Source organism: Ambystoma mexicanum, chromosome 3q (assembly GCF_040938575.1).
Source record: "Ambystoma mexicanum isolate Mex_15411 chromosome 3q, UKY_AmexF1_1, whole genome shotgun sequence".
Taxonomy (NCBI): Eukaryota; Metazoa; Chordata; class Amphibia; order Caudata; family Ambystomatidae; genus Ambystoma; species Ambystoma mexicanum.
In genome coordinates, this window is record NC_090926.1 from 1127850049 (window position 1) to 1127875929 (window position 25881).

The 25881-nt window shown below is 48.6% G+C and overlaps 1 protein-coding gene across 2 annotated transcripts in view; it reads left to right on the plus strand.

The window, feature by feature from the left end:
• Positions 1-25881, plus strand: part of MCOLN1 (mucolipin TRP cation channel 1) — a 639103-nt gene that overhangs the window by 433193 nt on the left and 180029 nt on the right. For both annotated transcript variants that reach the window (XM_069603920.1, XM_069603921.1), the window contains exon 11: positions 7351-7473. In XM_069603920.1, the coding sequence (XP_069460021.1) occupies positions 7351-7473 (123 nt within the window). The remainder of the gene's footprint in view (positions 1-7350; positions 7474-25881) is intronic.

Here is a 25881-nt window from a genome sequence, read left to right on the forward strand (position 1 = left end):
CCTTTCGACTGACGATTCGAGGGGCGACGCTCTGCATCGTCGTCGGTCCGGGGGGGCTCTCGGTCCCGGAGTAGGTCCCGACATTCCTCTGCCTCTTCGAGGCACTCATGGAAGCGCCGTCACCGGTCGCCTTCCCCGTCCTCGTCCAAAGACTCCGTCCATCGGCAGGTTGCTTGTCCCAACAAGCATTCCATGCCAAATGGGATTCCTTTCGGCAGGAAATGATGGCGATTTTTCAGTTGCAGGGCTCCGGTCCGTCCGTGCCGTCGAAAGACGCCGGCCGTGACCGTGCTAGAGACACCACTCGCACGCCTTCGGGCTCGAGTGGTCATCGCGATCACCGGGCGCCTTCGAGGTCCTGGTCGGACAATGTTGGTTGCTCTAGACATGCCCGTTCCAGGTCCCGGTCCTCGACGCCCTCGAGACCGTCGGGGCCTTTGAAGTCTTTGAAGAAGACATCGATGCCTGCGGTGCCGAGGTCGTCGAGGGACTCTCTCTCGAGGCTCCGCCTCCGAGGAAGCCATCGACGCCATCGGCGCCCGGGCTGTCGAAGGACACGCTCGGGTCTCCGCCCTCGAGGACTGTATCGAAGATGTCTGCGCCACGCTCGACATCGACGCCAATTCCATCGACGCCTTTCCAGGCTGTTTTGTCGGAGGTACCCAGTGGCATGGTGGAACCCCCTAGAAAGGCTCTGGCCAAGGTTAAAAATGTCTTTGTCCCTTTTTCTGTGCCCTCATTCCAGCCTCTGGATTATATTTCTGAGGTGGATGAAGGGTCTGAGGAAGGTATGGTTCCTGAGGAGGTACCTGATGAGATTTTGTCTGGGCATAGCCAGATTGAAGACCTGCGTCAGTCGTTGCATGACGCCAGTGGTCTGGACACCTCTCCTAAGGTGGAGTTCTGTAGGCCTGAGCCTGGCACCCATGCTGAGTCCTCGTACCGGCGCCTTATGTCGAGGGTAATGGAATACTTGGGGTGGTCTGCGCCACCAGTGGATTTTCTGCAGGATGACCTGACGGATATCCTCGACCAAGGTCCACCAACTGACCCGGTACTGCCATTCCAAATGGCCTTGCAAAGAAGGGCGGCGGCGGCGGCGGCGGCGGCTTGGACTGCCCCGGAAAGTCTCCCGACAGTGAGCAAGTCTTTGCTGTGAAAATACCGCCCGGCCAGTAGCGACCCCTGCTACTTGACCACGCACCCCACTCTGGAGAGTTTGGTGGTGCAGGCGGCTACGGCCCCAGCAAAGCAGGCGTCGTACCCTACCATTGCTCCTGATGGGGACGACAAGCGTTTTGATGGCTGGGCAAAGAAAGTGTTTTCTTCAGGGGGTATGGCTTTGCAGGCAGCCAACTCCGTGTGTTCCTTGTCACATTTCACGCACACTCTGTGGAACTGTATTTCGTTAGCGGCTGATCATATTCCCGAAGGTGAGGAACGGGATGGTTTTCTTGCCATGGTGCAGGATGGCAAGGATGCCATGTGTGAGTCCGTTCAGTCTGGTCTGGACATGGCAGATTGTGTCAGCCGGTCCATGGCGGCGAGCACCGTAATGCGCAGGTTTGCGTGATTGCGGAAGTCGGGGTTTGCTCCTGGTGTGCAAGCCCGGCTCCTCAACATGCCCTTTGATGGTGAACATCTTTTTGGCAGCAAGGCTGACTAGAGCCTTGAGAGGTTGCAGACCTCCAAAGCTGCAGCGAAGTCGTTGAGCACTGCACTTTGCCACCCTCCGGCTTTTCGTGCTAGGGGACAGCAATGGAGGGGAGGTTTCTTTCGATATTACTCATCCTTTAGTAGATCGAGAGGAGCTGCAAGTCAAAGGGGCCACCGTAGGAGTGCCAGAGGTGGAAAACAGGTTGCTCGAGGTGCCAAGGCCGCTCGGGCAGTTGTCTCTTTACCCTCCGGCAATGCTGCAGCGCTTCAGCTCAGTCATGAGGCCATGTCCCATGGTTTGCCGGTTGGGGGAAGGCTGGCGCAGCATCTTGTAGAATGGCATGCCATTACTTCAAATGTGTGGGTTCTGGAGATCATAGCCCACGGCTACTGTCTTCCTTTCCGGCAGAGGCTTCACAACAATCCACCAGGGAATCTCTCTTTGCAGAGTCCGGATCCGCTCCTTGCGCAGGAAATTCAATCCTTGCTGGAGAAAGGTGCCCTAGAACTGGTGCCTGTAGCGGAGAGGAACAAGGGATGGTATTCCCCTTATTTTTTGATTTCGAAGAAAGACGGGGGATTGAGACCCATCATGGACTTGCGCGGTTTGAACAAACTCCTCAGGAAGGACAAGTTCAAGATGGTTACTCTCTCTCAAGTCCTCCAGGCCCTTCAACTTCAGGACTGGTTGGTGTCTCTCGACCTCAAGGACGCTTACTTTCATGTGCCGATCCATTCCAAGCACAAGAAGTACCTGAGGTTCGCGGTTGGCAACTCGCACTTTCAGTTTTGGGTCCTGCCGTTCGGATTGACCTCCGCCGCAAGGGTTTTCACCAAGCTCTTGGTGGTGGTGGCAGCGTATCTCAGGAAAAGGGGGATTCACGTCTACCCCTACCTGGACGATTGGTCAGGGCGCGTTCTCCCAAGCAAGTCCTGGATCATCTGTCCGTCACCTGCCACTCCCTTCACAAGCTGAACTTCTTCCTCAACTTAAAGAAGTCCCACTTGACACCAATTTAGCGGCTCCAGTATATCGGAGCAGTGCTCGACACATCCCTGGGGCAGTGTTTTAATCCCGAGGTGAGGGCTCTTCACATTCAGCAGATGGTAAACAAGTTTCAACGTGCCCGCAGTCTCCCGGCGTTCGAGTTCTTGAGGTTGCTCTGCCTCATGGCACCCTGCATTCTTCTGGTGCCAGAGGCCTGATTGCGGATGAGATCGCTGCAATGGGCTCTCAAGATGCAGTGGTCACAGTCCTCCAGCAGGATGTCGGACCCCGTTCAGGTGCCGCCCTAGGTCGCTCAGGACCTTCTGTGGTGGGCCGACAAATGCACTCTGATGAAGGGGGCTCAATTTCGGCTACCCTGGCCAGAGGTGACGATCATGACGGACGCATCCCTCACGGGGTTGTGGAGCTCATGCCAACGAGTTGACAGTCAGCGGTCGTTGGTCTCCGTCGGAGACCAGACTCCATATCAATCTGTTGGAGATGAGGGCCGTCAGGCTTGCCCTGAAGGCTTTTCTGCCGACTGTGCGAGGAAAGAATGTCCTGATTCTGACGGACAACACGATGGCCATGCACTACCTCAACAAAAAGTGGGGTGGAGGGTCACTTCCTCTCTGCAGGGAGGCAATGCAGTTCTGGTTCTGGGCCATCCAGCAGGGAATTTCGATCTCGGCAGTTCATCTGGGGAGACGAAAACGAGAGGGCGGACGCTCTGAGCAGGCAGAGCGCGATCTCTCATGAGTGAGAGTTGGCTCAGAAGATTCTCCTGGAGATCTTTGCCCTTTGGGGGACCCCTCAAGTGGATCTCTTCGCCTCCAGTGTCAGCCGGAAGTGCGAAAGGCTCTGCTTGCGGGAATTTCATACAAGAGGAGCCTTAGGAGACGCGTTCGTGGTGGAGTGGTCCTTCCCATTGCTGTACACGTTTCCTCCAGTCCCCGTCATCCCGCAAGTACTGCGGAGTTTCGGTTCCCGGATGATCCTCATTGCTCCGGCATGGGCCCGGAGGACGTGGTACACGGAACCGTCTCGACTTGTCCATCTGCTCTCCACGTTGTCTTCTCTACCGAGACGATCTGCTCTCACGGGAGGGGGGGTCAGGTTCTCCATCCAGAGTTCAGATCCCTCAACTTTCACGCTTGGCTTCTGAAAGGTTGAGGTATAAGGATTGGGACCTCCCTGAAGACGTGATGGAGGTGTTGCTTTCGGCCAGACGGCCGGTAACAAAGTCCCTGTACCGTTGCTGTTGGAGAAAGTTCTGCAACTGGTGCAGGGTTAAGAATGTGGATCCTTTTTCATGTGACATTACTGTGGTTCTGTCTTTTTTGCTTTCTTTAGCCCACAAGGGCTTGCAAGTGGGTACCATTAGAGGATACCTGGCGGCGCTGTCCATATTTAAGCGCTCGTCTGAGGAGTGTTCTTATTTTATAATCCATTTAATTTCTCAGTTTCTGAAAGGGCTCACTAATGTGTTCCCTCCGTCACCTTTCCAGGTGCCCGGTTGGGATTTGAACCTTGTTCTCAAGTTTCTAATGGGTGCTCCATTTGAGCCTTTACATTCTTGCCCTTTGAGACTGTTAACCCTGAAAACGGTATTTTTAGTTGCGGTCACTTCCGCTCGCAGAGTGAGTGAGTTACAGGCACTTTCAGTTAAGCCACCCTTCACTGTGTTTTATAGGGACAGGGTTGTCCTTAGAGTTTGTCCTTCCTTTCTTCCGAAAGTGGTGTCGGAATTTCATTTAAGCCAGGTCATTCTTCCGGCATTTTATCCTCCTCCGCATCCTAGTAAGGACGAGGAGAGGCTCCATAGGTTAGATCCTAAGAGAGCTTTAAGTTTCTACATTTCACGCATGTCCCGGGTCAGGGTGGATGATCTGCTCTTTATAGGTTGCGCTGGAAGGCGTTTGGGACAAGCTGTTACTAAGCAGACTTTGTCTAAATGGATTATCTTGGCAATTTCTGAATGTTATCGCTTGGCGGGTAAGGACCCTCCGGTAGGCTTACGGGCCCATTCTACTAGGAGTATGGCTGCCTCTACTGCCCTGCAGAGGGGTGTTCCTATTTGTAACATCTGTGAAGCAGGCACTTGTGCTTCGGCCCATACTTTTGTACGACACTACTCCCTAGATTCTATCCATGAGCAGGATCTGGCCTTTGGCAAGGCGTTCCTTTACTCTGCAATTTGATTGGGCATTCTAAATTTCTTTCTTCTAAATTCTTTTTCCCTCTTCCGTACGTTGGTACTGCTTTGGGAGTCTGTCATAGATATGGAATACGTCGGAGGACCCAATCCCCTCGAAGAACAAGTTACTCTCTTACCTGGTAACGTTCTTTCAATGGGATGGTCCGACGATGTATTCCATATCGCTCCCTCCCTCCCTGCCTACCCCTCTACAGAATTTCTTATGCGATTGCAGCTTACATTTCCGCATGGCTTTCTGTGGTCATACTGGCAGAAGATTGGTGCCACACGTTCTGGGGGAAAAAACTACAACTGAGGCTACGGGCGTCGTGCGTCCTACTTATAACATCCGGTGACGTTGGCTCGACAGAGGCCCTCGGACAGCGTATCGACGCAGGACGCAGATGCCGAAAGATTTTCCGAAGCAGCACAGCTGTGGTGGTTACTGTCATAGATATGGAATACGTCGTCGGACCATCCCATCGAAAGAACGTTACCAGGTAAAAGAGTAACTTGTTGTTCTCTTCTGTGAAAGGTACAGTGAGCTAAAATGTGGTTGTGGTCCCTCCCAAGTAGGCACCTTCCCTTTTTTGTGTATTTTTCCAAAATGTCCCGGCTTCTTTTTTCACCATTTTCCTTTTGTCAGTTACTTCTTTGGTTTTCTTCCATCATTTAGAATAGATTTCAGTCCTTTGTGAGTTTTACCTTTTGGCGGGATTCAGCCCTGAAGTCCTGCCCAGGCTCCAGTGTGTCTGAGAAAGCATGAAGTGAGGGAGGAGCCCTAAAGGTCACTTTCCTTTCTCTGTAGGTATGCCTGTCTGAAACCATTTCTAAGTAGGCGGCTGGCTATCGTGAAGGGCAGCCAGCCTGCAGGTGATTGGCAGCTCTATGAGCATGAATGAATGGGTTCCAGCATAAAAGGCGAGGATTTTGTGACCACGGGCAGAGTCGACCACTAGAACAAGGAATCTGAAGCTGAAGACGAGCAGAGACACCAGCAGCACCTCCCAAGACTGCAGAAGCACCAGTGAAGCCTTGCAGCTGTGCTGACCCTGTTTTCAAATCGGCTGGGAAGGACGACTTCCTCTTATGCTGGTGTGACCAACTAGCCTCAAGACCTTCATTTTGGGCCATCCCCCAACGTCCTGCAACTGTCCAGACCGCAGAACACCAATACCTGGGGTACCTGGACCATTATCGAGTGAATAGTCTTCCGAAGATTGAATCCGGCTGAAGCTATGCAGGCACCCGTGTTCTCCTCCAGAGGTAGAACTCTACCAAAAGTCCCCTCACCAGAGTTCAGGACAAAGTAAGCTAAGAGAATCCAACCGACTGTACTCATTTCTTCTTGGTGCTGAGAAAAAGGTGCCAAATCCACAAAGAGCCACTGAAGTGAGCTGAATCCAATGCTGCCGACCCCTTCGCCCGAGTGCTGTCGCAGAAGCCCACCGGGGGACCCCACTTTCGTCACGACCAAGGAACAGGAATCTAGGTCTGCAACGTTGCACCTAAAAGGAAGCCAGCTACAATTTCTTCATCTATAAGGTACTGTTGGGCTTGGGTTGTAATTACCTTGTGCCATTTTCGGTGCGTCCTGGCTTGGGAAGTGTGGAGTTCTTCAAGGAAGAGTTGACATCAACTCCTCTGTGCAGGCCTTGCAGCCTGTGTACTATCAGGAAGGCTCCTCTTGAGCTCCGGTGTTTTTGTTTTCTTCTTGAACCACTGACTTTTCCACCGAAGATCTTCATCAGAACTGGAACCGTTCATTTTGTCTTTGACTATGCCAGTTTACCATCGGTCCATCATCTTTATCCTATTGGCTTTGGCAATGCTGGAACCTCCGTAGGCTTTAATTGTGAACACTTATTGATAGGCGAAAGACTGCCTACATCCCTCTGGGAGAGTGTACTTGTTATTGAAAGTTTCTAGTTCTGGTCTACATAACCTTGACTTCCTACCATGCTCAATTTTGCAAAGGCGATACTAACCTTAATTTACGTCATTCAGTGTGATGGATATGACCAGTATATGAAAAGTTACTCACCTGCATTATTGTTCATTCTATAATTTGATTCTATTCAATGTTATTGTTAGTTGCTTCATTTTAGATTTGATTGTCTGCCTTGTGTGTGTATATATAAATAAATGTGTTTTTTATATATCGTTTAAGCGAGTGTTTACTTGGGTATCTGTATTAACCGATTTCTCTGTACTGCCCTACAGCTCACAGAACTCCCGCCTAAGATGAACCTGGCTTCTCAGCCACTCTACTGACTTGTGTAGTACAGGCCTAAATTTAGAGTTGGGTCCCTAATGCCAAGAGATAAGTCTTCTGAAGTCCCACACCAGTTTGATTTTAGAAAAACTTACCTAAAGGGTGTGCATCTATCTTTCATAAGTGATGTTTTTGAGGGATTTACGTACTTGTTTGTATGTGCTGTTTTATTTGCAATTTTAATCATTGCTGTGAGCTCAAACTGGCCTTGAAACATTCCTTTCTTCCTCTCAGATCCTGATTGTCACCATGAGTGTTGCTCTTCCCAATGTCATCCGCTTCTGCTGCTGTGTGGCCGTCATCTACCTGGGTTACTGTTTCTGTGGATGGATCGTGCTGGGGCCGTATCACACTAAGGTAAGACACTGCAGGTTAGGGGTATGTTGGCTTCTTTCCCCTCATAAAGCTGCTCCGGGGTGAGGTCGGATGACCCATCTTGATGAGAAAAACAACTAACTGCCAAATCATTTTTCTAATCCTTCTGTCTGCACCGGGATAAGCCTGAAGACTAAAATGCTGAAGTAGAGCGCCGGATACCACGTACATTGTAGCTTCTATCCCTGCTCTCTGCCCCTGGATCTTGCTCCGGCCCTATTTCCCATTCCAATACTAGCTTCTATGCCATTATTCTACCTGATTGTGCTGAGGCTCTACCAGGTCTAGAGAAGACTATGAACCTGGTCAGTGCTAGTTCCTTCTCTCTGTGGTCTTCACCTTACAGCTGGTTCATGGGTGGGCTCTACTGTACATTGTTTAGGACTCTACAAATAGATGCAGTTCTGGATCTTGGCCTTCCTAATCCTTCGCTGTCAGCGACTTGTTGATGCCAAAGCTTTGCCACATCATCTGTCCTATAGGCTGTCTGGTTCTTATTCATTCTTCAAATCCGTGTGATTTGCTGCTGCTTTATGACAACAAGATCTCTGTCAATGACTGGTTCATATCCCCTTTCCTCTTCTCTGCTACTCTCCCCTGTTGACTCATACAAGGAGTACTTGGACTGCCCGATTCCTAACCTATTCATCGCCTCTGTTAGTGTAAGCCTCTCCAGACCTGCTGAATTCTGATATGTATCCATTCTCGCTTGCTGTATTATGTCAGAGTTCCATTTTGACCAGGGAAATGGTTGCAGGCTTAACCAAAGGTGGAGTAGTGCCTCATGTTGGTGGCAGAGTGTTGCATGCCTTTCTTTGCCTAATAAAATTGCAAGGAAACCCTGCATGTGTTTTAAACGTTGCCATCATTCCCAGGATCTGTGTCTGGAATTGAATGTGTCCTTATATCAGAGTGCCACAGTGGAACAATGGTGACACTTAGCTGTACACTTACTATTTGTGTAAAGATTTTCCATTGCATACCGTTTGATTTCTATCCTGGTCGGATGCAGCAGTCTGCCTGTTTGTTAGCTTCCATGTACTGTGATGTGGGGCGGACCTGTGTTGTTGGCCATTAACCTAAAGAAGTGGTGGGTTGGTGGGTGGGAGGTTGGTTTTGAAATACTCTTAACCACTAGCAGTGCTATTGGCATCTACAACATCACTTTTTTTTATCCTGTCTGCACCATCGCAGAAGGGGACCAGCCATATGCAAATCACTCACCAGCAGGAGCAATCCATCCTAAATCATCTGAACTGAAGCACAAGCAACCCCTCCCCCCCACCAAAAATATGTTCGTCCTGTTGGGGTCTCATCAGTGAGGTGCAGCTGGGTTTACCTATGAGGCAGCAATAGTGTCGGTGGTCTTCCATGCTAAGATTCTAAAGCCCACTGGCTTGTCTTCCTTCTCGGTTTTCTCACTTCTCTGGTCCTAGACCGGCCAGGCCCCCTTAGTCTGTTGTTCTGCAAACAATCTCTAACACAGTTTAGAGTGGGGGGTCACCTCTGTTAGGAAGGATTGGTCTTTATGCTTCTTCCCCATCATAGATAGTTGAACCTTGCCCGACATGTTTAGCCTTTTTGCTTCTTATCTTGCTAAGCTCATCCGTTTTGAGAGGCACCATTTGGTCCTTATGAACATCAGTGCGGGAGAACTCGGTTCTCAATAACATTATAGGTTTATTTTTTCCTGCACAGATCACCTGTGCAGTGCGATGGAGGTACTTTGGAGTCTCCATACCAAAAACAAAGTTAACTTTGAGGTTATTTGCATGATGTGCCCAGGATGGACTGCTGGAATCGGGTACTTTGTTACCGTTTTCAATTTTTATGGTCTTGTGCGCTTTGGCATTTTACAGCATAATGCCACTTGGTGTACCATGTACTCTAAAAATGGCCATGCATAAAGATTTCATCCTGCCTTTGGCCATCTTGTAGTTTGACATTCTTCCTGCAATACTATTGCTGGATTTTCCATACATGGTAAACCAGTTCTCAGTGAATGATCCAGCTGTCGCAGGCAAAGTGTGTGTGTGTGTGTGTGTGTGTGTGTGTGTGTGTGTGTGTGTGTGTGTGTGTGTGTGTGTGTGTGTGTGTGTGTGTGTGGGGGTGGGTGTGTGGGTGTGTGTGTGTGTGGGGGTGGGGGTGGGGGTGGGGGTGGGGGTGGGGGTGGGGGTGGGTGTGTGGGTGTGTGGGTGTGTGGGTGGGTGGGGGTGGGGGTGGGTGTGGGTGCGGGCGGGCTGGCTGTGGAGGCTGTCTGCACTCAGTCCACATCCATGCCAAAGTGTCTGTTGCTGGGCAGATGTAGTGGCCAGAGGCTGCCCACGATTAGACAGCCTGTGCCAGTTTGAATGATGCAGATCCTTCTCATTAGTGGGCTGGGGGCAACTCAACCACAATCCTGGATAAAGGGGGTGTCTTGCAGCCATTCAAATGATTGTTAGAGCCGAGGCCCCTGCAATGGAGAGCACCCTGCTGTAGACCTGCAACTCCTCAGTCCCGACATCTGCTCAAAGATCTAGCTGCTGAAAGCACTTTAACAGTCAGAGAACACTTCTGCCAGCCATCCTACTGGGCTTCTTTGCTGCAATAGTCGCTGTCCCAAGTTGAGCCTTGGAACTCTGCAAATCCTCGTCTAATTTAAGCATTTGTGTAGCGCCCAAACCCAAAAGTATCACGGCGCTTGTACATAGAAGGGTATGCAGATGCAGTAGGAACACATCAAAAACATAGGTACCAATAAGTCATATTTGTTGAACGTTGGGGAAGATGTTCATTTCTGTGCTAACTCTTACTCACCTGTTGGAACCGCAGAATGTTTTTCTGGATTTGGTGATTATTTTTCCATGTTCCTGGGTGAGTGGGAATCTTTTTTTCCCCCCCTCTCGCCCTTTCCTTTACTCTTTTTATGGATGACCTTTTTATGCCTCTCCATAGTGCATATTTGGATTTATAGTTCCCTATAACATTTCGGCTTAATGCATTTTCCTATGACAGCACACAGTACCTTATGGACAGTGTTGCTGTGTTGCCCCTTGGGCTTCCCTTTATTATTTTCTATTAATGTACCTTGGGTGAATTGGTGTTCCCAAGGACAGAGGCATTTTCATCCCCTTTGCATTTGATAGGTGAGACCAGCACACCCCACCTTTTTGTGGAGTGCTGTGAAGATGCATGCTTTCCCCTTTCTCACTGCCACTCTTATGGCTGGTGGCAGTGAATATACCTTAATTACTTTTAAGTTACTATTACATGCAGGCTGTCAAACAAGCTGTGTTAATGCACTGAAGGGTCAACATTCTGCTAGAATGGTGGCCTTTTAGGCAATATTGTATGCAGTACCCTTTGGGTGCACTACAACAACCCTGACCACCTGCTAATAGGAACCTAATCTTTGGTATAAGTCTATACTACAGTTTGGTAGCGTGTTGAGCAGTCATGCTGATCTCAAGAGGGATCAGTGTGAGCTGTAGGGGAGTTGCACAGAGATACACAGTGACAAGTATTCAAATAAACTCTTACACACAAGGTTTCTTGAGTAAACCATTATTAATTTATTTACCGGTCGGTTTAGAATAAGCCTTCAGAAGGGAGCCATATAAAACGCACAAATACATTCCAAAAATACACACTCTTAGTTATCTAAATCAGTAGACACCCATTTCGGATGACTCAGACACTACCTACACCCTCAGGTGACATCAATTGCTAGGGTGCTGTGGACATTAATATATCACTGTTTGCATTCAGACTTTCTTAGAATTTCAAAGAAAAGAGGGATCAGAATAAAACAAGTATTCACACAAGGATTCTTAAGCAGTTACGTACTTTCAATAACCCCCTAATGCAAAGTCAGTTAACCCTTTCCTGGAAGGAAGGCAAAACGCATAAGCAGAAGAGGAGTCATTCAGGGAGCCAGGCCAGCCAATGTTAAGTTAGCAAAAGTCAAGGTGAACTGAAGCACTTATTGCAGGTAAGTAGCTAGTCTTTCACAATGTTTCAAAACTGATTAGGCTTGTGAAGTAAAGAAGCTGATAGCAACTCTACAGATGCAACCAAGCAAGTCTCCGAGGACAAGTGGTTACACAACAAGAGGTAAGTTCTCTTAGACTTTACAGTATTTTTAGGTTGAAGAAAAAGTGCAGCAGATGACTTCTGTTCCTGTGCAGCTCTGCAGATCTCGCTGTTCCTGGGCCTCAGTCGTGGGGTCAAGGAGGACTTCTGGGGACTCCTACACTGCAAAGGGATTATCACTGCGCGCAACCGGCAAACTTCAAACAAGTGGCTCTTCAGTGTTTCAGCTCCTCGCGTCTACCGTAAATAGCAACACTGCGGTTCCTGGCTGTCGAGATGGGCTTTCCTTGTGTCTGGGGTCCCGCACTGTGAGGGGGCTCGGGCTCAGTCAATCCTGCTTCCTGACAGTCCGGAGGATCTTCCGGAGCTCTTGGACAGCTTAAAAACAAACGCACACAAACTGGTGTTCCTCTCCCTGGGTATCCAGTTCCAGCAGCGACTGCAGTGGATACTCGACCAGCTTTGATAGGATGTCCATGTGGCTTACTTTGGAGTTGATTGGTCCCAACAACTCAAAGGGAGAAGTCGTCCTTGCAGGGGCTTCTCCGTCGTTACGTATTTGGAGTTTCAGCACAGCAGCAGGGCTTCACTGGTCCAGGAGTTGTAGCCGGCATCCTCTTCAAGTTCTTCTTCGGATACCTTCGTCCAGTGGTCAACTCTGCCTTCGAAGCCAAAAAGCCTAGCCTTATTTCTGATGCTTGTTAATCTGCTTAGAATCACATGCTGTGCATATGGTCCGACATCCAGTGGTAACCGCAGAGTATTGCATCTTGTCTTTCGGGGACTGAAAGGGGACGTCGGCCTAGGCGTGTCTGTAACACTATCCCTATTGTGACATGTAGTTTACCCAAAATCCCTCACGTGTCGAGACCCCCCAGATTGTTGTTTTCCACCCAGATAACTGGTCACCCCATTGTGGAGATCTTCATAAGAGACATTGTTTATACTTGTTTCCCGACTTTGTTGGTTATTTCCCCTAAAGTTACTTCAACGGTGCTTCGATTTCTACGACGAAGACTGCGGGAACTTTTGACAGCGGTGGTCCACGACGCCTAAGATCCGGCGCCAGAGTCATTCACGTGGCCGGGCCCTCTGGCTGGCCTGCACAGTAGGGACAGTGGGGTCGGGATGATCATATCTTTCGCTATGTCTCTCCTCTTTCCCCCTCTTTACTCTCTAGGTTTGGTCATCATTTTCATTACCTTTTGCTATGGAAAGGACACCATTTAGGTTTTGCCCCTCTTGCAGGGTCAAATACCCGTGGAAAGACTAGCACGAGAAGTATAATAATTGCCTGCCCCTTGACCATGATGAAGCGCAGTGCGCGGCCTGTATACTCATTCGTCCTAAAACTGTTAAGAAGCGCTGCGTTAAGCGGTGGGCCGCCTACAGCATGTCGCGGGCTGGAGCTTCTTCCCCCACCGCCACACCCACCGAAAGTGACGGGGGCACCAGTAATGACCAAGCATCCATACCGGATACCATAGACCTTACAACGGACACTTCTAGGTCCGCCACGCCCGTCCCAGACCCCTCTAGGCCTGGCGCAAGTCATGCTACGGGGACAACACCCACCGACGGGGGTGTACAAAAGACCCACACTAAAAACACAACCCCAACCCCAGTTTCGACGCAACGGGTGAAAGCGTCAAACGGGACCGCCAAAGGTTTTGACGGAATCCTCTGATCTTGAAGATCAACAGCCTTCCCCGCATCCGCAGCAGCGTCTTGTGACTGGGCCTTCGAAAATTAAGGGCGCTACATCAAAATCACATTTGACCACTGAAGTGCCCTCAGCTGACGCTCCGATGCCCATTAATGCCCCGGTAGTAGAAATATCTACCACTAGGCCTCCTACTCAATCGGTAGTTTAAAAATCTACCGCTAGACCTCCTAGTCGTACGGCACGCCCCAATTCACCGGACTTCGCTGAAAGCATTGCAAGGATTACTTCGACAATGGGGCTGAAGCCTAGACTCAGTGAAACGCAAGGAGCGTGCCGCAGACACATCTAAGGACGCGCCACAGCACCCTGATGATCGCGAAAGCTATGAGGAAAGTCAGGAGCCTTTGTCTAGCACTATTAGTAGTAGATTTCCACCTTTTGCACTTTCTGGTTCGTCTAAATGGACCAGAGTAAAATTTGAAGGGTGCATGGACCGCTAGAAAAGGATTGTTTCACTTTCAGAGCACCCTACCCCCAAGAGACCTCGGGAGGCATCTTTTTCTAGGTGTGCCTCAAGATTTCCTGTAAATGTAGAACCTTCTCAAGAACATTTCACTTCTATCCACCATGAAATTCAAATGGACACTTATTAAGATATTTATGATGATGAGGAGGAAGATACTACCTTCTTACAAGACTACACTGCAGATGACCAGGCGGATGCCACGGACAACAGGGAGGACTCATCAGGTGGAGACGGAGCCATGCGCGCTCCCTACTCACGATCAGGACAGATGTCCTATGTTTGGACTCCCCTCCTTCCACCCCGACCTGCCAGGCTTCACCAGTAGACGATTGAATGGCCTTGAATGCCATCTTACGAAAGGCAGGTGATCATTTTCAAATTGCCACCCAAGAGGCCATACCTGAACAAGATTTCATGGACAACAATCTTAAAGAACTGCCCACCCCCCCCCCCTTCCCGTCAAGCAATTCCTCTCCTTAATTCCATTAAAAGGAGATTGGCCCCTTCTCTTGTCACTCCAGCCCAAACAAGGGCAGTAAATCCAAGAGTGGAAAAATGATTTCGGCCATCGCCTACTGACCCTCAATATATTAAAGGCCACTCCACCCCTGATTCCCTAGTGGTCACCACCACCCGGAAACTGGCGGGAGTACCGGGATAGGCACCTCCTGATAAAGAATCAAAAAGATTGTATGCCTTAGGTAAACGGATTACCACGACAGCTGCTTTTATCACGCTCATAGCAAACACTACGTTGCTGGCCAGTTACGCCAATGCACAATGGAGCCTTATACCCAGGAGGAACCTGAACCCTCAAAGGCCAAATTGATCGCCATCTTGGCTGAAGGCAGGCAAGTCAACCAAAATGTATTGAAAAACACTCTGGATACTACGGAAACGGCAGGAAGGTCCCTAGCTCGGGCACACTGCTTAAACGTCACACTTGGCTCTGAAACTCTGGTTTCAAGCCAGAGACCCAAGCAGCGCTTATTAAAAAACCTATCGAAGATGTGAACCTCTTTGGTAAAGCAGTCGATAATGCTCTGGAGACTGCCAAAAAAGAGCACAAGACTCTTAAATCCCTGCAACAAATCATGTAAAACCCTTCCCCCAGAGGGGAAGCGCTTCCTGCCAGTCCTTTCGAGGCCAATCCTGTTCCGCCTAAAACATGTACAACACAGGAAACAACTGGAACTCGTGACAAGCATCCAGCACCCCCACAAACTATCCACCTAGGGTAGGTGTCAGTGATGCGGGAAAGGCAGAGGCCCTAACTCCAGAGGAGCCACAGCCTCTGGTCAGAAATGACCTGCGGATATAGAAAGAAAAAAAAAAGTTTGGGGGTTGCGGGGGTGTCCCCCGCATGCTCCATGCAATAATGTCACCACAAAAAACGGCCATTTTTCGGCGATATTTTTGCATGGCGAAATTTTTGTGGCGACATTATTACATGGAACCGTCCCCTCCCATGTCACCCCAGTCAGAGGGGCGAATAACATCTTTCCTTTTGGCATGGGAGGGGGTTACATCAGACCAGTGGTTTCTAAAAACGGTCACCCACAGGTACTGCGTGGAATTCGCCCGACCACCACAGTTCAGACAGCCCAAGACGCTTAACGCCAGACCATCTGCGAATCCTGAAACAAGAGGTGGAAGCACTTCTGGAAAAGTACGCCATAGAAGCCATCCCTATTCATCATGTATACAAGGGTATTTATTCAGTGTACTTCCTTGTACCCAAAAAGGACCTCACCATGCGCTCTGTATTAGACTTGCACCCAGCAAACAAGTTTGTCAAACCTCAAAAGTTTCGTATGGTAACTCTGCAGGAAGTAATCCCACTGTTGAAACAGGGGGACTACATGGCAACATAGGACATGAAAGATGCATACTTTCATATTTCAATGTTGTCAGCGCACAGAAAATATTGAAGGTTCATGATGGAGGACAAACACTATCAATTCAAAGTACTCCCCTTTGGCATTGCTTCGGCGCCTAGGGTGTTTACGAAGGTCTTGGCAGTGGCAGCAGCACACCTGCACAGACTCTCCATCCCTGTCTACCCTTACCTCGACGACTGACTCATAACAGGGGACTCTTTTGAAACAGGCCTAGAGAATACTCAAAAGACAATAGACCTCCTGGTCAGTCTGGGATTCTCCATCCACGAGAAGAAATCCAGCTTAGACCCCAGTCAAATAAAGCAATTTCTAGGAGCTCTGATTCAGACAAAAGACGGTCTCGTCTTCCCCTCCAACGAGAGGGTTCAGAACATGTTTTCTCAGATCCCTCAATATATAGCCAGTTGGGAAGTGACGGTACGCAAGGCCATGCCCTTGCTAGTTATGATGGTGTCATGCTTTTACTCAGTTTGTCATGCGCGGCTATGCATGCGTCCCATGCAAGAGTGGCTCAATGGCCAGTGGTGTCAGGCCAGCGGACAATGGGAGGATCTGGTAGATGTCTTGCCAGCCCTCGTGTTCTCTCTGCAGTGGTGGTTGAGGGAAACCCTGTTGAAGGGGAAGACCTTCACCACCCCCGCAGCGGAAGCCACTCTCAGGACAGACGCATCTCTCTCTCTCACAGGGGGCTTCACCTGCTTCAGCAGACAGCGTATGGAGTGTGGTCCCCACAAGTAATATCCAACCATATGAATCTGTTAACTATTGGCAGTATTCAAAGCACTGAAGGCCTTTCAGACACAGCTACAAGGGAAGACAGTTCTGGTACTGACAGACAGCACCACAGCCATGTATTACTTAAACAAACAGGGGGGGCACACACTCTCCAGGGCTATCCAAGCTGTCCCAAAACATTTGGATGTGGGCTCTCAAACAGAAGATGTTCCTGTTGTCCCAACACATTCCAGGAGAACTCAACCTTTTAGCGGACGTGCTCAGCAGATATTTCCCACTGCCCTTAGAATACGAATGGCGTCTACACGAAGACATAGTCTTCAACGTCTTCGCAGAATGGAGAGTCCCAGAGATCGACCTGTTTGCAACTCAGCAGAACGCCCAATGCCAAGACTACACCTCCAGGTATCCCCAGAACCGCTCCAAGGGGAACAGACTCTGGATAGCATGGTCAGGGAAATGTCTACGCTCCCAAACCCCCCCCCCCAGCCCCCCGTGCACTCCCCTACTCAACAAGATATTGCACAAGGAGCCAGTCACCATGATATTGGTGGCCCCGTAACCCTGGTTCGCTCATCTGATCGAAAAGTCCCTCTTTCGCCCCTCTGAAACTACCATGCCTGTACAACATGTTGTCTCAAGACGGGGGGAGACGCTACGTCCCTGCCCGCAAACTCTGAACTTAGCGGCCTGGCTCCTGAGTTTGGACACCGTCAGCTCCCTCAGATGCATGGACATACTCAGGGAAGCTAGAAAACCCAACATCCGCTATTGCTATTACAGTAAGTGGAAACGCTTTGTCATCTGGTGTAATATTAAGCACGTCAATCCCATTGACTGCTCACCTACACTCATTGTGTTGTATCTAACTCATTTGTTAGACTCAGGACTAGTTTTTAATTCACAGGACTAGTTTTTAATTCTCTAAAGGTCCATCTAGCTGCTCTCTCAACCTACACTACATCACAACAAAAGGTGCTGTGGTGGAAGATACCTGTTCAGGCTTTTTATGGAGGGGGTTAAGAGAATTCATCCCCCCCATTTCTCACCCAGCTCCCAGGTGGGACCTAAATGTGGTTTTAACCAGGCTCATGGGATCTCCATTTGAGCCAATGCATAAAGCAAGTCTAAAATACCTTACTTCTAAAACAGCCTTCTTAGTGGCTATCACTTCTATTAGAAGGGTTAGCGAACTACAGGCCCTCTCAGTCCTAGACCCTTTTGTTACAGTCCAGAGGGATAAGGTGGTTCTGCGCACTCATGCCAGATTTGCGCCTAAATACCTTTCAAAGTTCCATGTGAAACAATTGATTGAACTACCCATTTTCTTCCAGAATCCCACGAGCATGGCAGAAAGAAGCTTGCACACACTAGATGTGCGCAGGGCAATCATGTTTTACCTGGAAAGAACAAAACCACTGAGGAAGACAAACCAGTTTTTTATTTTAGTGGCTACTGGTAGAGAAGAGGATCTTGTCTCTAAATCAGCTATCTCAAGGTAGATTGTCAAATGCATCACACTATGTTGCACTCTTGCTAAGAGAGAACTGCCCTTCAAGCCTAGAGCACACTGCCCGGGGCACTGGGGCTTCCATAGCTTTTATTGCAAATGTTCCCCTTGAGTCCATTTGCAAGGCGGCAAGCTGGAGTTCTGTACACTCTACACTCCTTTACAAAACACTATTACCTAGACACTCATTCTAGGTCTGATTCTCAGGTGGGAAAAGCAGTACTAAGACATCTTTTCTCTACTGTTCCTTCTCACCACCCACCTCCAACTCCGGGTACTGCTCGCTAATCTATACACAGCATGTGATTCTAAGCAGATTAACAAGCATCAGAAGACATGCATTACTCACCGTAATAGCATTTCTGATGATTGTATCTGCTTAGCTTCACATGCGCCCTCTCTGCCTCCCCGCTCGGGGTGGAAGGAACATAGACGTCTTACTACTTTCTCTCTTCATGTACTCAATCACAATAGTCTTGGGCTCCCTCATGGCAGAAAAAATACAATCCGAGGTACCTCGGCACGTGAGGGATTTTGGGTACACTACACGTCATGATAGGGATAGTGTTACAGACACGCCTATGCCGACGTCCCCTTTTGGTCCCCAAAAGACCAGATGCAATACTCCATGGTTACCACTGGATGTCGGACCATATGCACAGCATGTGAATCTAAACAGATACAATCATCAGAAATGCTATTGTGGTGAGTAATGCATGTCATTCAGCTTGCTCCCATTCATTACAGCCTAGCTGTCAGTCACCCAGCATTGTGGCTGTCCTTGCCGGACAGCCAGCCGGCCAATCACCTAAGAGTGCATTCCGGGCACCTCCCATGCTTCCTGCACCCGCTAGACACCATGGAGCCAGAGGCGGGCTTTACTTGTGAATCCTGCCAAAGGCAAAATTAGCAAAGGGACCAAACCTGGTTTGGTATGCAGAGGCAATCTCAGGAAGGACCTTTCCACAAAGAAATGGTGAAAAAGGAAGACCGGGGCCATTTTGACAAGAATGGCACCCATGGGTGCTTTATCGTGGCTACGTAGCCTGTGGTAAAATCCCATAATGGTAGTAAAAAGTAAACCACTGCCACCAGCCATTCAGTGAGAAAAGGGTCACATAAAAATGTTACATGAGAAGCTAAACAAAGGGGATACTAAGTTACCCCTCTTGCGCCCTATTGTAAAATAGTGTGTGCTGGGTCTAGAAAGTTACAAATGTAAGTAAAGTCAATTTCACTTTACTGCTCTGGGAAACCGTTTACCCCAGAGAAGGTATTTAAACCATTGGGAAATCTGAAAGACTTCCCTATGTCACTGCACTGAAGGTGCTATGTGACGCAATGTAATAGATGTCTATGGAGTTTGGCGTACTCCACAACCAAAAGAAACAGTGTACAAAATCACATTAAAATACATGACACAGTGGGGAAAAAGGGCCTCACTCTCTCCAGGTTAAACAAATCAAGTCCTCAAAATCCAGCAAAGTTGCTGCGGGTCTCTAAGGTAGAGGGGATTGGCACATTTCTGAGAATTCTCCCTAACATGGCTTCTTTCTTTTTTCGCCATTTTGAAGTGGGGTAGGTCCTGGCTGCAGTTTTGTCTTCGGTGGGAACCCTTTGTGTTTACTGCAGAGGCTCCATAGTGCCTGTGAAGACCGGAAGAAAGGGAAGAATCTGAAACTCAGCAGCCCTTTGTTTTCTGAGGCTCCTGAAAGGAACCAGTTCCTACTGGAGCGCTGGCTGTCCTGATTGGACAGCCACCCACCCCTTTCTGTAAACTGCAGGGAGAGTTTGCAGAAGTTGTGTGTGGGTTCCTGGATAAATGTCAGATACTGTAAGCTGAAGACAAGTCAACAACTGGAGCTGAATGAAGAGGAAGATGAAGAAAAGGCGGCTGTAACTGAATCCAGTGACCAGAGATCCCTGCTGTGTAACCAGAGCCTGTTCTGACCCTTCCATGCGACCTAGGGCTCCTGAATGACAACCCCTACACAGTGGCTGGTGGGACTCGCTAGTCTTGAGATGACCTGCAAAACGAGCCATCCCTCAATGTGATGCACCCTTGCAGGGCTGCAAACCGCCAATACCATGGGACCTCGAACCGGATTGCTGTGCGTCATCTTCTGAAGTCTGATTTGCGCTGAAAACTTAGTGGACTCCTGCTGATCCTCCAGAAGCACTTCAGTTTTTCTTCTGGTGCCTGTAAAAGGGCGCCAAATCCACAGAGCTGCGAGAAGCACAGAAGATTTTTGTTGGAGCCTTTTCTGTCGACTGCTGCTGAAAGTTCCCATCCAGTGTCGTTCTTTCATCCCCATGACTACGAATCCAGGGACTGGAACCTGTGCTGCTGCATCGTGAAGGTGTTTGTACAGAAGCTCTTCTTCACTGCTGAGGTACTGTGTTGACTTGGGTAATACTTATCTTAACTCTTGTGTCGATCCTGTGTGACTGAGTGGGTGATTTGTGTGTTTGGGAGTTTGCCCATACCGCTCGGCCAGGCCCACGCTGTAATGCATCTAGTGAGCCTTCTACAATGTCCCTGAACACTTTCTACTTTCTCTGAAGTCTGTACTTACTTGTTGAAGGAGAAATCCTCCGGAACTCATTTTCCTGCATCTGAGCCTCCTCCTGACCTGCCTACTTTTGGCTCCTAGGTCATTAGGGTCCCACCGCTGCCTCTGAGATCATTTGTGCCCTAGAATAGGAAAGGACTTTAAAATTATAAGCCTCTGTCTTGAAAATATAACAAGTACTTCTTGTTAATGTGTTAGTGTGTAACTTTGATTCCTAAAACAGAGTAAGTTACAAAGTGACCTAAAGTTCTTTCTTACCTTTGAGTTGCTTGTTCCTCCTCTGAAAAGTATACAAAATTATAACTTACCTCTGAATTGTGCTTCACTCTTCTAGAAAGTAATTGAGTGGATATCGTTTTATTGTTCCTGAAACTGAATAGTGTAAAAGCTTCCCAATAGGGGTTACTCACCTTGAATAGCTGTTGTGATTCTCGAGTGTAATATCGGTTGTGCTTACCATGAACTGTTTGTGCATTTCTAAAACAGTCTTACTGAGTTCTTACTTATCTAGGAGTAGCTGACGGCCCCTCTGAAAAGTATCCAAGTTAGTTACTTATCTTTGAACTGTGATCTGAAAAGTAATCTGGTGTAACTGTATCCATTCCTAACATAAGCATAAGTTACAGATGTTGCACGGTGTATACTTGTAACAGTCTTGGTATAACTAGGTGATTCCTGAAACTGAATAACATTGTAGTTTATTACCATTAGGGCCTGCCACCCTTGAGTTACATTGTGTCTTTCTAAAAGTCTTAACTAATCTGGTTTTACTCCCCATGAATAGCAGGTTGGCATTCTACATATGTATCATTAGGTTTTACTCACCTTGAACTCCATATTGCTGCTCTAAATAAGATACCTTAGATGCCATACAAAAGTATTGTTGTTTTTTCTAATTGTGCTTGCGTTATCATATGGTACTTACTTTTCCAAAGATTTATCTTTGGCTACATGTATATAAAATATTCAATTTGTTTTACAATACATAAGTCTATCAGGATTGCTTTGGACCATATGTATGGTACAATTTCTTTGTACCCATCTACAGCCCTTTATCACTTCTAAGATGAGCTTGGCTGCTCTCATTGCTACCATTATTTCAGGTGGTACAGCCTTATATTAAGAGTTGGAGATTCTGTATTGCCTAAGGTAGTGTTAGGAAGAAGTCTCATAAATGTGCAAATTTCTCTCTACCTTAGAGACCCCCCAGCAACTTTGCTGGATTTAAGGACTTTTAAATTTTAACCTGGAGAGAGTGAGACCCTTTTTACCACACTCTAATATATTTTTTTTTCCACTTTATTTTTATTAAGCATTTCAGTAAACAAGAAAACAAAAAAGCCAGGAAACTCTGGCTACAACAAAGTGAAACCACAATGCAAGATAAAATCCTCCACCAACACCCCGACCTCCCCTCCCCTCCCACCCACACAAGACCTTGCCAACGCTAAACAGGTGATGGGTATTGAGAGCAGTAGCGCAGAACAGGACACAGTTAGAAAAAAAAAATAGCTGTTCATGGTGACTGACATAGTACGGCCAAGGCAACCCCCAAAGCCAACGGGAAAGCAGGTAAACAGGCACCTAGGAACACAAAGGGAATTACAGGGTTCCAGCAACACAGTGAAGTTAGTCTCATAGCAGCACAATCATCGTTTAGGAGAACAGCTGTCCAGTCTTGCACAAATTAGGACATTGTGTCATTCATTATCACAGACAGTTTTTCGTACGTGAAAATGGACCAAAGCTTGGCAAGCCATTCAGCCTTAGAGGGGTGGAGGAGCTTTTAGATTTTTGCGCGAGAGTCAGTCTCCCCGCCCTCAACATCGCCCCAACCACCCCTGGAAAGGCGTGCAAATCGGAGTCGGGTATGGGTGTACTAAAAAGGCTAAAAAGAGAACCTCCAAGGGGAGAAGGGATGGGGCCGTGCCTACAATATCCTTGATCCAGCTAAGCAACTCAGCCCAATACACCTGCACGGTTGGGCAGTCCTACCACAAATGATACTAGGTACTGTGCTGCAAGCACATCCTGGGGCACAGCGGGTATACACCCTAAAACATTTTAGACAGGGTAGCAAGAGGGCAGTGCCAAGAATGAAGCAACTTGAAGCCATGCTCCATGGCTGAAGTATACAATGACCCCGAAGGATTAGACCTAATAATCTCCCTCCAAACAGGTTCCTCAAGAGCTATCCCCAGCCTTTCCTCCCATATACACTTAAATGATAGTCTACCCTCCAAATTAGCTGTGAATAGGGGGTTATAAAACCTAGAGAGGGAACCCTTCCTAGACTTTGACTCAACAATGACTCTCTCGAAGGGTGTAAGGAGGCAAGACAAGTCGGCCAGCCATCTGGGGTGGGTGAGAATCCCTTTAAGGGGCAAATATTCAAAAACAGAAATCAGGTTATCCCCCATTGCCTCGGACAGCTGGACATGTTCAATAAAGACACCCGGGCAGAAGAGCTGAGCCGCCCGGTCCAACCCCTTATCCGACCACACCTGAGTATTACGAAAACCCATGGAACCAAGGTCAAAAGGAGGGCCCCAGAGGAACGTCAGGGGTGGGGCCAAGAGGAAAGTTGTTTATTTTCTTTATTTGGTTTCCACGATACCCATAGGACAGCCAGGGTAGGATGGGTCTTAATATGCAGGGGAAGGGATTTAGGGGGAGTCTATAAGAGGTCCCTAACTTTTTTCGGGTGAGCGTGAACATCTTCAATATAAGTCCAATAAGCCCCCATATTGTCTCTCGAGTTCGAGCAACACTCGCAGCTGAGCTGCCTTATGATATTACCTAAAGTCAGGAAGACGAAAGCCCCCACAAGCTTTTGGTAGCGATGAGGTTGAAACCTTAACTCTGGGCTTCTTGCCACTCCAAATAAAGCGAAGAACCTGAGCTTGCAGCACTCCAGGATGACAAGAGGGAGAGCAGAGAAGAGATATAAAAGCCGGGTAAGGACATTCATTTTAATTGTGACCATGTGCCCAAACCACGAAAGAGTGAGAGGGGCCCAGCATACCAAATCTCTACTTAAATATGTGGTGGACACCCATTCCATTCTCATTCCTTGCACTACAGATTTCGCTCTGATTTCAGAGTCCCCACACCCATAGGCATTATACTAGATTTGGATAGATTGACCTTAAGACCAGTGAATGAGCCATAAACTCTAATGAGCTCAAAGAGACGGGGGAGAGAGACGGGAAGGTTATTCGAGTAGGCCAGGATATCGTCTACGAAAAGGGACAGTTTGAATTCAACTTCGCCACATTGCACCCCCGCGATCCCCTGGTCCTCCCTTATCGCAATGGCCAGAGGCGCCATTGCCAGGGCATATAAAAGGGGAGCTAAGGGGCACCCCTGGTGGGTACCTCTGGAAAGGGGACGAGACACTGAGATGAAACCATTGACCAATACCCTTGCCACAGGGCCATTGTATAGAGCTGAAACCCACCCACAGAACCTGTTCCCCATCCTCTGCAACACCTTACCCATATAGGCCCATTCGACACGGTCGAAGGCCTTTTCTGAGTCCAATGAAAGAAGGTAGACCTCCAAGTCCCGCTTCGAAACTTTGTGCATGCGGTCCAAGGTCTTTCTCACACTGTCTGCCCCTTGCCTTCTGGCAATGAAACAGACTTGATCTCTATGTACCAAGGATGGAAGATGGCAAGGAGATTGGCCAGAATTTTAACATCAGTGTTGAAAAGAGAAATTGGGCGGTTGGATTGACAATGGGTGGGGTCTTTCCCTTCCTTAGGGAGAACCACAACTAGGGCGGACAGCATTGAAGGAGGGAGAGCCCCCGTATTAAGGGTGGAATTGAATATTTTAGCCATGAACTGGGTCAGGACCGAACGTAAAGATTTATAAAAGCGAACCATGAATCCATCATCCCCTGGCGTTGTGCCCCCTTTCAGCGAAGATCTAGTGTGTATTATTTCCTGCGGAGTGATCAGGAGTTCCAGAAGGTCGGCTCCCTCGGGGGGGGGGGGGGGAGAAGGCAGGGGATGGGCAGGGAATCCAAGAACTGATATATATCGGCACCGTTTCCCGTATAACCCGAGGAATACAGACGCTCATAGTATTGCCGAAATTGTTCTGATATCGCCCCGTCTCTTGTAACCTTCTCTCCCTCATTGGACCAGATGGCATCCACTCTCCTGTTATTTCTGAGTTCCATCAACCTCCAAGCTAGTATCCTTTCAGCCTTTTCCCCCTTCTCCATACATTTATGCTTTACAAAGGCCAGCTTCCTTTCCGTTTGGCCCACTAAGAGAGCTGCGAGTTTCGACCTAAGCATCTGCAACTCCGCCCATTTGCCTGGGAACATCTGCGACCTCAATTTCCCCCCTGGTTGAATAGCAGCAATCTTTGCTCTTAGTTTTTTCTATTCACTGACCCTTTCTCTCTTCCTCCTCGAGCCCATCCCAATGAGGGTGCCTTTGATAGTAGCCTTGAACGCCTCCCATACCCCAATGACGCCCACCTCCCCGTTATCATTGATGGCAAAATACTCTTTGATGGTGGCCAAGAGAGACCGATTCTTTATCTTGCAACAAGAGGTCATGCACGACCATTGGGTCCCAGAGGGGGGAGGTGTGGTCAGACCATGGCGATGGTCTCCACGCCAAAGTCCGACATGTGCTCCCGGAGTGAAGAATCTATCAGGATATAGTCAATCCTGGAGAGCGTTGCGTGAGGCTTAGAGAAGAATGTAAAAAGAGGGTTGTGACCCTGTTCCACGGTGTGCGAGTCGCACAACCCCAACTCCCAATTAACCCTACGGGAGGTGGCTGCCAGTTTCCTTTGGAGGTGCAAATCGATAACTAGATTGGTTGATTTCCTATCCCTCTCCAGGCAGAGAACCATGTTAAAGTCCCCCCCCCCCAAGAGAACACCCTTCGAGAACCCCATAATTTTCTCCCTCATCCCATCCCAGAAGAGATCCTGTGCCTCATTCGGGGCATAGACGCACACCGAAGTCACCACACCACCCCTCACCTCCCCCTTAACCATAATATATCGGCCCTCGGGGTCAGAGTGATGAGCTCTGGGAGAAAAGTGGGCCTTGGGAAACACCAGAATCGCAGCGCCTCACTTTTTTGCAATATACGGCGAAGAAAACATGTGCTGTATGGCACGTGCTCTAAACTTCGGGTCTTTCCCCTTGACCCAGTGGGTCTCCTGTACAAATAGAAAGTGGAGCTGGAGTCTGTTAAATTTCCTAATCACCATAGACCTTTTAGTAGGTGAATTTAACCCCGACACATTTAAGGACCCCACAGTCAGTGAATGGGATGCATCAACCATCGTAATAAGGCACATCCCCCTCCACCCCTAGGTCCCCGGGGGACCCTACACTACCCCATGTCCCCTGCTGCACATATGCACCTGGA